Source organism: Gopherus evgoodei, chromosome 10 (assembly GCF_007399415.2).
Source record: "Gopherus evgoodei ecotype Sinaloan lineage chromosome 10, rGopEvg1_v1.p, whole genome shotgun sequence".
Lineage (NCBI taxonomy): Eukaryota > Metazoa > Chordata > Testudines > Testudinidae > Gopherus > Gopherus evgoodei.
This window is the reverse complement of record NC_044331.1, coordinates 79,480,946-79,495,328: the sequence shown is the minus strand read 5'-3', so window position 1 is coordinate 79,495,328 and position 14,383 is coordinate 79,480,946. Positions and strand designations below refer to the sequence as shown.

General features: G+C 47.8%; 1 protein-coding gene across 1 annotated transcript; it reads right to left on the bottom strand.

The window, feature by feature from the left end:
• Positions 1-9,885: 9,885 nt before the first annotated feature.
• On the bottom strand, positions 9,886-10,971 carry LOC115659037 (chemokine-like receptor 1). The gene has a single exon (XM_030578748.1). It carries the CDS (start codon positions 10,969-10,971, stop codon positions 9,886-9,888), a length of 1,086 nt encoding a protein of 361 aa, XP_030434608.1.
• Between the last annotated feature and the right edge of the window lie 3,412 nt (positions 10,972-14,383).

Below are 14,383 nucleotides of genomic sequence, written 5' to 3'. Positions count from 1 at the left end.
CTTTAAAGTCATGAGATGATGTACATAAAATAAAGTTGATGGTGGTCTTATTTGCCTTCTCTTTTTGATCCTTTAGTGAACTGAGGTCACATTTTGAAGCTTTCTTCACAGCCACATGGGCTAGAAACTTATTTTTTCTTTAAGAAAAGAATGAAGACTGGAATCAGCACATATCCACTTGACTCCAGGAGCTGGGGCTTTATGGAAAACAATAATTATCATGAATCTGATGATAAAATCATGAGAGTTGGCAACACTGAGTCCAATACTTCCCCCTCCCCTGGCTACCATCACCCAACTGTCTTCCATCCAGCAAAGCTCAGCAGCATGTTTTTAAAGTGTGCTTATTACGCAATCTTTCTGATTATGATTGTTAGCAAGACTGGAATACTATTAGGGAACCACAGATGTACTCAGAAACTACAGTGATGGAGCCATATAAACAGGATTCATCTTCCCCTGTAAATTGGAGTTCAACAGTGCATACAGCCTCCATTACAATGCATTGTCTTCTAGAGCCTACAAGAGTGGTCTGCACTGCTCAAATACTTTCACATGGATGGGAGTTTTCAAAAAACACCATCTCTGCTGTGAGCCATTATCAAGCCTCTCCCTCTTCGCTGCCTTGTAAGTAATGGACGAGAAGAGCTGTTCCCAAGTCAACATAGTGGGAGAGATGGACAGTGGCCAGCAAAGGAGGCAGAACATACCAATGAAGCTATAAATACTGTTACAAGTCTAAGCAGCCATTGGTGCAATTTTCTCATTCCTTCCCCACCCTTGAAAACATTGTGGGAAACAGCATTTTCCACATTTTGATTCTTGACAACAGCCTGGTTCACTAGACTCATGGAGCAGGTCTTATCTATGCTATGTTAAGTGTCATGTAAACACTATATAAATATTTTATCAACAACTACTGCCTTATGGTGACTTAATAGCCTAAGAGAAATAGGCACCCTAGCTATTTGTTACAGTCTAGTTTCTGCAGGGTTGGGAGACTTTTCACTGATAACATACCTTTCAATCATGGTTTTCCTGTTTGCAGGAGTTCTCAGCTTCGGGGTTAGTCTGAACTGACTCTCAGATTTGCCGTGTTTGCAGGAATTAAAATGGCAGCATACGTTATGGGCACTTGGCTATTCCCTCCAGCCGGTTTTAAGTGTTTGTGAGGGATGAGGAGCTTGACAGAGTATCTAGTGTCTAACGAGAAATAGCTCACTGTGCATGCACGCATGCACATACACACAATGTCTCACATCTGGAACAAGAGTTGGGAGAGAACAGATGTGTAACAAGTGTTGCCTTAAAAGTAGAACCTTTAGTGCACGGGTGAGCAAACTTTTTGGCCCAAGGGCCACATCAGGGTTGTGAAACTGTATGGCAGGCCGGATAGGGAAGGCTGTGCCTCCTCAAACAGCCTGGCCCCTGTCCCCTATCTGCCCCCTGACTGCCCCCCTCAGAACACCTGACCCATCCAACCCCCTCACTCCCTGTCCCCTGACTTCCCCGATCCTATCCACACCCCCATCCAAACAGCCTTCCCCAGCCCAGAATCCCATGCCTATCCAACTGCTCCTACTCTCTGTCCCCTGATTGCCCCCCCATCCAACTGCCCCCTGCTCCCTGTCCCCTGACTGCCCCCCAGAACCCCCTGCCCCTTATCTAACCCCCCCCCCGCCCCCTTACCATGCCGCTCAGAGCAGCAGGAGCTTACAGCTGTGTGGCCCAGTCGGAGCCAGTCACCCCACCCAGAGTGCTGGCAGCGGGGGAGGAGGGACAGCAGGGGAGGGGCCGGGGACTAGCCTCCCCAGCCAGGAGCTCAGGGGCTAGGCAGGATGGGACCGTGGGCCAGATGTGGCCCGCGGGCCATAGTTTGCCCACCTCTGCTTTAGTGGCATCTGTTTCCCTCTGAACTAACTGATATTTCCACCTGCCAGGCCTGCCAGGCCTGCCCAATCCTGTGATTTAGAGTCCTGTCATTTTGCAAAATTTTTTAGTAATATCATTCAATTTCCTATTTTACAGACACTTTTTGCACTCAAACTCATTTACAAAAGAGGGAAGTTCAGTTGAGCCGATTCACTGGAGTCATGTTTTAGAACAGGGAAAACGAAAAGCTAAGTACTAGTAGTGAAATACCCAGGCACCACTTAGCACTTGATTTGTGTCCTCCAGTGCCTTGCATTTACTGCTTCATTAAAGATTAGGGCAGGAGTGGGCAAACTTTTTGGCTCAAGGGCCACATCTGGGTATGGAAATTGTATGGTGGGCCATGAATGCTCACAACATTGGGGGTTGGTGTGCAGGAAGGGGAGAGGGCTCCAGCTGGGGGTGCAGGCTGTGGGGTGGGGCCAGAAATGAGGAGTTCGGAGTGCGGTAGAGGGCTCTGGGCTGGAGCAGGGGGTTGGGGTGCAGGTGGGGCAGGTGAGAGCTCCAGCTGGTAGTGTGGGCTCTGAGATGCAGGAGGGTAGGACTGAGGGGTTTGGAGGGGGATCAGGGCTGGGATAGGGGTTGGAGCACTGGAGAGAGTCAGGGGTGCAGGCTCCAGGCAGCACTTACCTCAAGCAGCTCCTGGAAACAGCTGTGTGTCCCCCCTCCAGCTCCTACACAGAGGCATGGCCAGGCAGCTCTGCACACTGACTTGTCCATAGACAAAGCACCTGTGGCTCCCATTGGCCACGGTTGCCAGCCAATGGGAGCTGCCTGGGCCACGCTTGGGGTGGTGGTAGTGTCCGGAGCCCCCTGGCTGCCCCTACACATAGGAGCCCGAGGGGGGACATGCTGCTACTTCTGGGAGCCATGTCACGTGCGGAGAGGGGCAAACCCCAGACCCCACCCCCTGGGAAGAGCTCGAGGGCCAAATTAAAACATCTGAAGGGCTGGATGCAGCCCCCAGGCCGTAGTTTGCCCACCCCTGGATTAGAGGATTCAGTCAGTGTTATGGCCTGAGTAGGCATTTGGTCAGTAGCAGTAGCATTTTCTTTCATAGGAGTTGGTATGGAACAGGCTATGATTACTTGGATATGCTAATCCAGAACAAGTTTGTATTTTAGCATAGCAAGAATCTATACAGAGGCACAAAATTCACACAACATAGACAAAAATTCTATTCACAGCATAAATAGTGGGGCGAGCAGAGCAGCATTTACATCTGGCTTCAGGGCGGCTCAGGGCAACCGGCAGGAATTGTGTTACTGACTGCACTTTTCTGATCCTTACAGGAGCAGCCTGCACCGTGGCTAGTGGGTGCTGCATATGTTTTGGCCTCACCCCTGAGCCTGCAGACCACACTTCCTTAGGCCGCAATGCACTGGCAGGGTAAACAGACCCCTTCCCTGCTGCTTTTGAACACTGGGTGGGAATCCGACCCTTCTGCTGCACAAAGAGGCTGTCACCCCGTTTCCATTCATTAGCTTAGCACAGGTCAAGCTATGCCTCTAAGCTTGCTAGGCCAAGGTCAACAATAGTCTTAGTATCCTGTATTCTGCAAACAGAGCCAGCCTTCCTACTAACCAATCCCTGTCTAGCCACAGACAATTGCCCTGCTTGCTACTCCTTAACGCCAGCCCTGGCTTTGAATCTACTGTGGATAGGCAGAAAAACAGTTGTTGTGGCACAGGTGAGCCATGGAGGTTTTTATAGCATGTTGGGGGGGGGCGCCTCAGAAAGAAAAAGGTTCAGAACCCCTGGGCTTGCCTGCCTCATCTTCAAGTCTCGACCACATCTCACTCATGACAGGAAACTGCAGCCTACATTTCCTGCCAAATCAGCAAGCTCTAAAATATGCTCCCCTTTCTCTGAGTACCTGCGTACTATGTTCTGCTTGAACTCAGAACTGGGCTATTCAACCAGTCCATCTCCCAGCCCAGCAAGGAGACACTTATTTAAAAGGTTGACTTACCAGGAAAGTCTCATAGGAGGCAGCCTCTTAGCTCCATTGGGAGGCGGGGTGGGGGGGGTGTCATTAGGTTTTACAAGACGTTCCTCATGTCTGAGTCACCGAACAGTTTGAACTTCCTCCCCTGTCACATTGCCTCCCCTCTCCTTCCCTTCCCTGGCCCTTCCTTCTCCACAACATTCAGCCCAAGCACCCTGTTCTCATCTTCAAGGCTCTGTGTAACTCTTCCTCTGCTTCCATCTCGGCTCTCAGTTCCTCTGGTGCCCTCTCTGGCTTCCTCTTACCTGTTCTGTGTCCCCCTCTACCCTTAGCTTCATTCCTTTCCTGGGTATTTTCCTAATCTCATGAAGGAAATGCCCTCTCCTCCAAACCCACTTTTCACCATGGCCTCCTTGATGGGTCTCCTGCCTGATGCTCACACCTGTACAGTAGCCGCTCAGACCTGGGTCAGGCTAAAATCATTCCTGCCTAGGGGCTCACCAAACACTTCTGAATCTACAGTGCCCCTTCCAGCAAGAGTCATCCTCCCTCCTAGCCCTACATATCTCCCTCACCAAGCTACTCTGAATACTATATTTGCCTTAATCAGTTCACCAAACAGTAACAGCCTTGCCAGCTCCACCTCTGCTGTTAATCCACGTCACTAATCCACATTCATTCTTCCTATGCCCTGCTGAGGCTCATCCCTCACTCAGACCATTCCTAGCAGTGCAGATTTAACCCTCCACTTGGCTCAAATAAGCTGTGCTTTCATATGCTCATCCAGTGAGCTGATCATCACAGGAACCAATCAGGTCTTCATATCAGTTGGGACAGCAGATTTAACATGTTTCAGCTACTGCAAACACTCAGAATGAACTCTCAGACCTTTCTGAGAACACCTCTTCCTCTCCCCCCCCCCCCCCGCCACCTGATTAAATTTAAAATCACCTTGAAAATACAACTGCATCGGGGGGAGGAGAGGGGAATCTATCGCCTGGACTCACTGGTCAGCTTTGAAGGAGTTTTATGGTGTTGGTGACTTTTTTTCAGAATTAACCTTTTCCGATAAGGGAGTGACAACTAAAATGGACATGGAAGCAAATCAATAGGTCGCCTTTCGGTTACAAATGAGAGATCCTGTGATAGTGAGAGAGTCTGACATGGGAAAACTCAGCACAAGGGAAGATCTATGTTGGGACTGATCTTGTCTCCAGCTCCAGCTATATTGATGTTACTGGGGTGTTTGGTTGGGTAAGGGCTATAGGTCAGACTATGATAGCACCAGGTCTGTCTCCAGAGTGTTCGTTAACAGAGCCATGACTGTGAGCAGTTAATTATTTTGTTAAAAAAATCATCAGTGCCCTTCCTGTGTGTAGCATTTTGCAATACCTACAATATTTTTTGGCAGGTGTCAGCAGGTGGTGCTGCCACAGAGTCTTCCAAGTTCTTTTTCCTGGCATGCACAACCGAATGTTCAGTCCTGGGAAGACATGTTGTGTTGTTGTTAGCTTTGGCTAGGCCCAGTTCTGTGTTGAAGCCAGTTTCTCTGCAAGCAGCAGGACAGTTTGATTTCTGGCCTCGGAATCTGATTTGAGTCAGTTCTTAGGGCAGAGTGTCCTGTGAGAATTGAGGATGGCTGAGAGTCCTGGAAAAAGGGATTGCCTGCTGTGTTGAAGTTTGACCACCTCTGTTCCAGGCCTGGAGTAAGTGTGTTAATGACACAAGTTACACTTAGAATATACCCAGGCATCACTGATTTCTTCTCTACTGGGAAGCCACCTGGAAGGCCTCAGACATCTGCTGCTGCTCAGCAGAGGGGCAATGCTGCTGCTGTCAGAATGGGACACTGGCATCAGGAGAAGGCAGTATATAATGGACTAGGGAGGGGACATGAGGGTGCTCAGCACCTGTGAACAATCATGGCACGTGGATATTATCACTGGTACGCTGTGCAGAAGGCATGGGGTTTTGGAAGTGATTTGAAGATGGGGCACCTGGCAGGCATTATGGGGAAGCTTTCTGGAGCATACAGGGAGGCCTGAAAGAAGGCACCAAGTTCAAGGTAGGATGAATTGACAAAAAGATCTGTAAGGAGGCATGTCTAGGCAGAGGACAGAGTGAGTGGGAGTTAATGAGGGCAAAAGTAAACGATGGCAAGACAGGAGGTGGGTCAAGTGGGGACATGGGACTTGTAGGTAGAATTCCAGGATTCTATTTCTGACTCTGTGTGACCTTCCCGTGCCTTAGTTTACCCCTAAGATTTTAGTCTGCCATAGGGTTTTCTATAATGCCTAACATTAATATCTAATATCAGAGGGGCAGCCGTGTTAGTTTGGATCTGTAAAAGCAGCAAAGAATCCTGTGGCACCTTATAGATTAACAGACATTTTGGAGCATGAGCTTTCGTGGGTGAATACCCACTTCGTCAGATGCATGGCATGGTATTCACCCATGAAAGCTCATGCTCCAAAATGTCTGTTAGTCTATAAGGTGCCACAGGATTCTTTGCTGCTTTTATTAATATCTAAGTTCCTGCAGGTAATAATACCTACCATACAGGGGCATTGTGGGGCTTAATTTACTAACATTTGCACACTGTTTTGAGAGTCACTAGTGTATTTTCTTTCTTTCTAGGCACTACTGCATTACAAATAATAACTAAGGCTCACGGCACCCTTGAGACATGCTGCAGGGTATGTATTATCCCCATTTTACAGGTATGGAAACAGAGGCATATAGCTGTTGAGTCCTACATTTTCATATCTGGGCACCTGAATAAGTAACCTTATTTTCAAAGGCACTAGTCACCTGCTGCTCCCACTGAAATTAGCACAAATCTAGGCAATTAATGTTAGGTACCCACAGTTGCCCAGTTTGGCCTAAGTCATTTTCGCACTGTCACATGGGGAGCTGGAGTCTGTGGTTCATAAAGGCTGCTTTGTGGTTGTGCCTCTCGGAGGGACAAAGGGCTGTTGTGGGGGGACCCAGAACCCTGATGCCTGAATGTCCCCTGAAGGCTGCTCACTTTTATGTTGGGGACTGGGTCAGTGTCCAGAGGCCTTGGGATTGGGGCCTCCTCCTCTGGATTTCTACCAAACATAGTGTAGCTAGTCCAGAGAATCTGTGTCAGAGTCAGAGCTGGGATCAGAAGTGCCAAGGTCTGTGCTGTGAGAGCCACTCCTCTGTAGGAATTACACGGACTTTGCAAACATAAGTAAAAAGTAAGGAGGTCAAATGCTGGTCTGAACAACCTTGATACTGCAGTTCACCTCCGGGAGTAAGTAAATATCCCCTCAGATGCATGCTGCAGAACAAACATTGCACTTGTTGGATGCAGTTTGATCTGGAGAACAGTCAGCAATTTCTGGCAAAGGTCAACTCTCTCTGAACCCAGCCCTGCAAGCGCTTACCAGGGTGCCTGACTTTGTGAATAGACCCCCTGAGTTCAGTGGAATTACTCACATGCTTAAAGTTAAGCACCTCTGTGGCATTGGCAGGATCAATGTCTACATTAATTCTGTTAAATACTGCATGGGCCAATGGACCCCTACTGCCTCCCTCCATGTATGTGAGCGACAGTGCTCATTCTACGCAGCCATACAATGTGTTCATATGAATGTGAACCATACTGACAAGTCGGGAGAGCAGAGCAGATATAATTTATGTTCTTTTTTCTCACTTGGATTAACAGACTGCTATTGAACACCGGGTTTTCCAAACCTGGTAGGTGAAAGGAAAGGCAGCAGAGGACAAGTTACACAAGGACAGGAAGAAGGGAATGATACCCTCCTAGAACAGCATCTCACTCTATGCTGAAATGCCTTTCCTGATCATTGAGGTTTTCTCTTCTAAAAAATAAACCTGGCCAATGACTGGTCACTCCTGCTGAACAAAAACCCAGATTCTCATCCGCAGCAGTTTCCAGGCTGATGCTCAAGCAGATACAGTCTGGAGGCATAAGGGGGGTTATTATTTTGTCATTCTCAAGCAACTGGTTTTCCAATGTATCAAAACCACTGAGATTGACTCATAAGCGAGGACCCCAGTCTTGCAATTGGATCCACAAGTACGGATCCCTGAGGCCAGGTTGGAGCCCCATTTACTTCAGTTTTGCCCCTAACTCCAGTGGTCTCTGAATTCCAGATGGTTCGGCTGTTTTGGTTAGTTGTCCCATCGTCCAAGGTGAACTTACATGGTCAGTTGTGATCACTGAGGATTTCCATGTATTTCAGCACAGGGTGACACGACAGTCAGTAGAGCCATGGGCTGTGTGTTTTTAAATGTTTTTATTGATTTTTAACATTCATTACGTGAAGTACAAACTATCAGGTCTCAGCTATTTGAGGGACAGTAAAATGTCTAACATTGAGAGCTGCCAGTCAGAAAAGCGTGTATTTTATATCAAACTTGAGTAACAGGGCACAGCTATTAGTCCATGTCCCAGTATATATTGGGGGGAAAATGATATAGTTTTACTACCTAGAGTCCTGGTCCTGCAAAAACACATCATTTTACTCACATGAGTAGTCTCATTAATTCTAAAGGGATTACTCCTGGAGTAAAGTTATGCTGTTATTACACCCGTTGAAGGCAAAGGAAGCCTTTCTATTGACTTCAGTACATTTCGGATTGTGCCCATACACAATAGCATCAGCGAGGATAAGGGCACAATGTGAGGAGGATCAATAATCCTTGTGGATCCTACAGTGTCTTCCAGTCACCTTTTTGCTGAACAAGTTATTTTCTCCTAAGCCTTTAGTTCACTAGGACCAGTGCACCAGATAAAAATACATGACATGAAAAAGGATCTTCACATCTGCTGATCTGACTTATTTGTAAACAGGACTCACCAGATTATCTTCCCTCTTTCTCCTCTGTGTGTGGATATATATATATATGGGAGCAGCAATGCAGCATGTTGCCACTTAGTGGTGCCCAAGCATTTTGGGACCTCTGCAAAGAGCAGTTTGTAGGACACTTGGCAATAGCTACAGCTAGCTCCTGCCATCGGACCAGTCAGGTGAAGTCAATGAGGCTACATAGCTGTAAATGTAAGTGGGGTTTGGCCCTGGGTGTACTGCATCAGAATCCACAAGGTGACCCCCGAGGCGACACTGGATAGAAGACATTTGTTAGATGAGTCACTGTGGAGAGGATCCTAATATTTCTTTATGGGGAACCCGAGTAAGATAAGGAAGATGCTGGGAGACCTGTCAGCGGATCAACAAAATAACAAAATGCACAAGCCATTAGGTCTAAAGGGCTGGCTCTTCAGGTCCTGGACGTTTGTACAGAAGGTGAGCAACGCGGAACTGATTACTGGTATGGTCTGACTGCTGGTAAAGGAAACCTGAAATGGCACCTTAATCTTTTAAACATGGATATTGTGGAACACATTTTGCTAAGCAAATATTAGCTTTTTTCCAAGGGAACACTGCAGCAGGTATCAGGGAAGGCAGGGCAATAAAACAGACAAGCTTTATCTAGAAATAACGGGCCAGGTGCAGACTGGGTATAACCCGCCTGCTGTTACATTCTCTGGGCCACATTCAGTGCTTATGTTTCAAGTTAAAAATGAGCAGAAGTGGCAAAAACAGAATAACTTGCACTGATCTGGTCCTCCATGGCTGTGTCAAAATGAGTGCGACTTACACACCGAGGGAAATGAAAAAGGGGGAAATAGCAGGAAAAGCAACCAACAGGAGAGTGCAAAGTGTATGTGGCAGGGGGTTGTTACTTATTTAACAACCCTCTGTCAGTTGCTTTTCATTCTACAGCCCCGCTCCATCCACCTGTTTCACCTCCTTGGTGTGTAAGTCCACCTTGGGTTTTGCACATCCAAACTGGAGCAAATCACACTTCTTTATTACCCAGAGCCCATTTCTGCCTTCAGTGACACAATATGACTCTGACTGAAATCCACGGGAACTGCACCAGTGTGGCAGAGGACAGAACTGGGTCTCCTGTAACTTACCACTAAAATTTGGGCCATTAGCTACTGATTAAACCCCTGGAACTTCTGCTTCAGAAGTGGCTCTGGATTTTCTCTTGCTGGCCAGGGTGATCAGGATGGAGTCCTCACTGAAAGCCCCTTCGAAGGCAGAGAGGATGGACTGTCGGAACTTCTCCTTGAAGTCCTGCCCCACAAAGACATAGAGGATGGGGTTGATACAGCTGTTGAAGAAGGCAAGGCTGGAAACCAAGGGGATCCCTATGTAAAGGGCCATTTTCAGCTCCTGATTGGAAGAGTTTTTAGACATTTCCAGCAAGCAGAAGACATGGTACGGGAAATAGCAGAGGAAAAAAGACACTGTGACGGCAACAATGATCCTGAAAGGCTTAGTGGACCTGACTAGATGGCTCCTTTTCATCCTGACCGCAATGATGCTGTAGCAGATGAGGATCACAGTGAAGGGGATGAGGAACCCACATAAGAATCTGGTTATGATCATAGCTTTGTGTCTCATTCTCCACAGCTGACGTGTCACCTCAGATTTATAGTCATCAGACAGGGCAAAGTTATTGTAACAGCTGGTGACGTTCTTTGAATTAGTAGCCGTGTCTCGAAAAACAAGATATGGAGAGCTGATGACGAAAGCTAGGACCCATGTGACCAGGGCAATGTTGGAAGCCAACTTTGGTGTCCGGTTGTTACGAGACCACACAGGGCAGATCACCGAAATGCACCGGTCTATGCTGATCACCGTTAGGAGGAAGACGCTAGCAAACATGTTGAGGAAGGCAACGGTGCTGTTCAGTTTGCACAGGAGCTTCCCAAATGGCCAGTGAAAGCCCAGGGCAGTGTAGGCGATGCTGAAGGGGAGAAAAAAGGTGAAGATGAAATCAGCAACAGCCAGATTTAGAAACCACACGGCATTAACTGTCTTCTTCATCTTGAAGCCAGCGATCCAGATGACAAGGCCATTGCCCGTCACCCCCAGCAGACACGCAATGCTGTAGACCACCATGGAAAGGATATGCATGCTCTTTTGGAGGCCAGAGAAGTAACTGGACACAGTGGAGTTTTCATGTTGAGTGGTGAAGCTGGTTGAGAACAGCGAAGAGGAAGAGACGTTCTCCATCACCATCTGGACTCCTGAAAATAAACAAGCACACTTCTGCTATTATTTGCAGCACTGGCAGTTGCCAGGCAATTGGTGTGAGGTGAAAATCTTTGCCAACAACAGCGCACCTAAAACCCGTAAGACCACAAATCTGGGAAATAACTGACATTTAGTATTGACCAAGTATCAGAGGGGTAGCCGTGTTAGTCTGGATCTGCAAAAGTAGCAAAGAATCCTGTGGCACCTTATAGACTAACAGACGTTTTGGAGCATGAACTTTCGTGGGTGAATACCCACTTCGTCAGATGCACGTAGTGGAAATTTCCAGGGGCAGGTATATATATATATATGCAGGCAAGCTAGAGATAATGAGGTAGTTCAATCAGGGAGGATGAGGCCCTGTTCTAGCAGTTGAGGTGTGAAAACCAAGGGAGGAGAAACTGGTTTTGTAATTGGCAAGCCATTCACAGTCTTTGTTTAATGCTGAGCTTCAGTTCATCTGCAAATTTGACACCATCAGCTCAGGATTAAACAAAGACTGTGAATGGCTTGCCAATTACAAAACCAGTTTCTCCTCCCTTGGTTTTCACACCTCAACTGCTAGAACAGGGCCTCATCCTCCCTGATTGAACTACCTCATTATCTCTAGCTTGCCTGTATATATATATACCTGCCCCTGGAAATTTCCACTACGTGCATCTGATGAAGTGGGTATTCACCCACGAAAGCTCATGCTCCAAAACGTCTGTTAGTCTATAAGGTGCCACAGGATTCTTTGCTACTTTAGTATTGACCATGCTTCTCTAGAGCTTTTCATCTGAGGCTCTCAACAACCCTTTACAAAGGCAGACCTATGTTACTGAAGGGGAAAGTCAGGCCTAAGGTATTTAAGTGCATTGGCCGAGATCCCAGAAAGGCAGTGCCACAGCTGGGAGTAGGGAAGAGCTGCATGTGAATATCAGAGGGCTGAAACTGGTCCTGAAAGAGCCCTGTAGCTGGTTCCTGATTTTGTCCAGCAGTTAAAAGAAGCTGGTCAGGCGTAAGCTCAGCCGCCATTGGAGCACCTTGGAGCCCCACTACTACAAATGGAAACTTTGAAAGCAAAATACCCAACTCACCGGGAGAATCGCACCGGGACGCTTTTCTCCTCTAACAGCATAAAAGAAGAAAGCCAGACACAAAAAGTCTCTATTTCCCTCCAAGCACAGTTGCCAACTTTCACGTGGTAAACAAGCACCCTGATTTTCACAATCAGCCCAAAATCAAGCTAATCCCATCTCAAAACAAGGCCAAAACAAGCCAGTCCCTAAGAACCCCAACACTCTGTGTGACTAGATCCCCCCCCCGTGTGCAGTCTGGGACTGTAGTGGGCCCGCTCTGCCCCTCTGATTCTCTCCCCGTTTCCCCCTGCTTGCTGGGAGCCGATCAAAAAAAAAAGAAGCTACAAGCTACAAGCCAAACAAGCAACAAGCCAAAAACTAGCCAACAAGCAACTCACAAGCCAATTAAGCCAAAACCAAGCCCGATTTCTGCGTTTTTTTCATAGGTTTGGCATGTCTGCCTCCAAGAAGGAGCACATTTTTGTGGAAAGGTTACGCGGAGGTGACGCTCCAGTTAGGAGGAGATGGTATTCCAAAGGCTGGCACTGAACTGATCCTGGAGGCCCTAGAGGTTTAAGCTCTGTGTTGACACTGGGCACAGAAGCTATTCTTTATCTCAGTCGGTGTGATACGGTCACTAGCAAGTGGAACATTTTAGGGTGGGCATGTGGTCTTGTCACTGCTCTAAACGTCATGGGTGAAATCCTGGTCCCCTAGAAATCAGTGGGTGTTTTGCCATCAATTTCAGTGGACTCAGGATCAAAGCCCATGTGAAAACTACCCAGGAAATTAATCAGCCATGGGCAAGCTAGCAAAAAAAACCCCTCTCTTGCCAGCAGACGTCTGCCCACACCTCCCTTAATATGCTCTGAATGGCCCTGCATCTCGCCAGAGATGCTGGTAGGATCTGAGTCTCATGCACTGACATGCATCCGACAAAGTGGGTATTCACCCACGAAAGCTCATGCTCCGATACGTCTGTTAGTCTATAAGGTGCCACAGGACTCTGCTGCGTGCACTGAATGGTACCTTATTCTAGCCCTCAGTGATCCTGTTACCTGGTGCTTTATAATTGAATTCTGTTTCAGCACGGTGCCTTCTAGGATACATCTTTAATTACAAAGTATAATAATTTATTATAATCTCCCATTTAGAAGCAAATTCCCCCTTTGAAGTCCCAGCCACCTCCTGCTTTTTTCACTGCATCCCATCCCCATTTAATTCCTGGCACTTGGATTAATTTGGGACCACTCACCGCTGCCTTATGCCTCTCACCGCTTCTCTGCTCTCAGCTTCTGGGCACAGTGAGCAGTGCAGCCGCTGGACTTATTGTCAAGAAGCTTTCGAGACAGTGAGTGGCTCTGAGAGTGATTCAGGTTAGCTTGTCTGGTCTTTCCATGGCCTGAGTTCATGGGGAATTTACGGGGCATCATTTATTCCACTGTCTTGTTCCTCAATTTACAGGGAGTAGAATTTAGCCATAGCCTGTCCCGAGATGTTGTCCTAAGCAATCACTTTGGTTGGCAGGATGAAAGACGTCTCAAAGGTGCAGCTGTGAAAATGTGCCAAGTGACCCAATCCCATCCCCAGCGGAAGCTGTAATGGTGGGGACATGTGGCCCAATTCACTATTGCATTGGGATCACAAGTCAAAGAGAATTCCCCAAGCGGATCACAAAGGGACAGATGCCTAGAGAGACCATCTGAGGTGGGTACAATCTGGCCAGAATGAGGATTCACGTTGTATTTGGGGGTTGATCCTCAGAGTCTATTTAGCATCACTGTCTATTCGTGCCCCATAGACCTCCTGTCTGTCCACATCGGGGCAGTTTTTCCTCCTGGCTTTTAAATCATTACCGAGAACAGGAGGGAACCTGCTCTTACTGCTTTCCATCTCCGGTCTCGCTGCCTCCTCTGCCATGCGAGACGCACAGGCGTCAGCAGAAGTTACGGAGGCCCCCTTCTAGGATTCATTAATTCAAAATCACATCCTTAATATTGCGTGACGGCTGCCCTCTTGGCTGACATACTACGGACTGAACCAGTGACCCAGACAGCTATAAAGCACAGGCAACTGGAACTTGAACTGCAGAGAAAAGGGTGCACCTAGGCAGTGCGGTGCCGATCCTAGCCCACTGGGGGCCCTAAGCTGGACTATCCCGCCGCCCTACATACTAATAATTAAGGGAGTGGCGGGGGGCTTGAGCTGCTCAGGGCCCTAGGCAATTGCTTAGCCTGTTATGCCTAGCGCCAGCTCAGGCTGCACGAACTCCTAGTCTCTGCGGACTGGCACAGATGGGGGGGCCGGGGAGCAGGGGGTCTGTAATACACACTCCC

Bases quoted from the DNA above. Each gene is read 5' to 3' on its own strand.
- LOC115659037 (XM_030578748.1), bottom strand. From the start codon at position 10,971: ATGGTGATGGAGAACGTCTCTTCCTCTTCGCTGTTCTCAACCAGCTTC.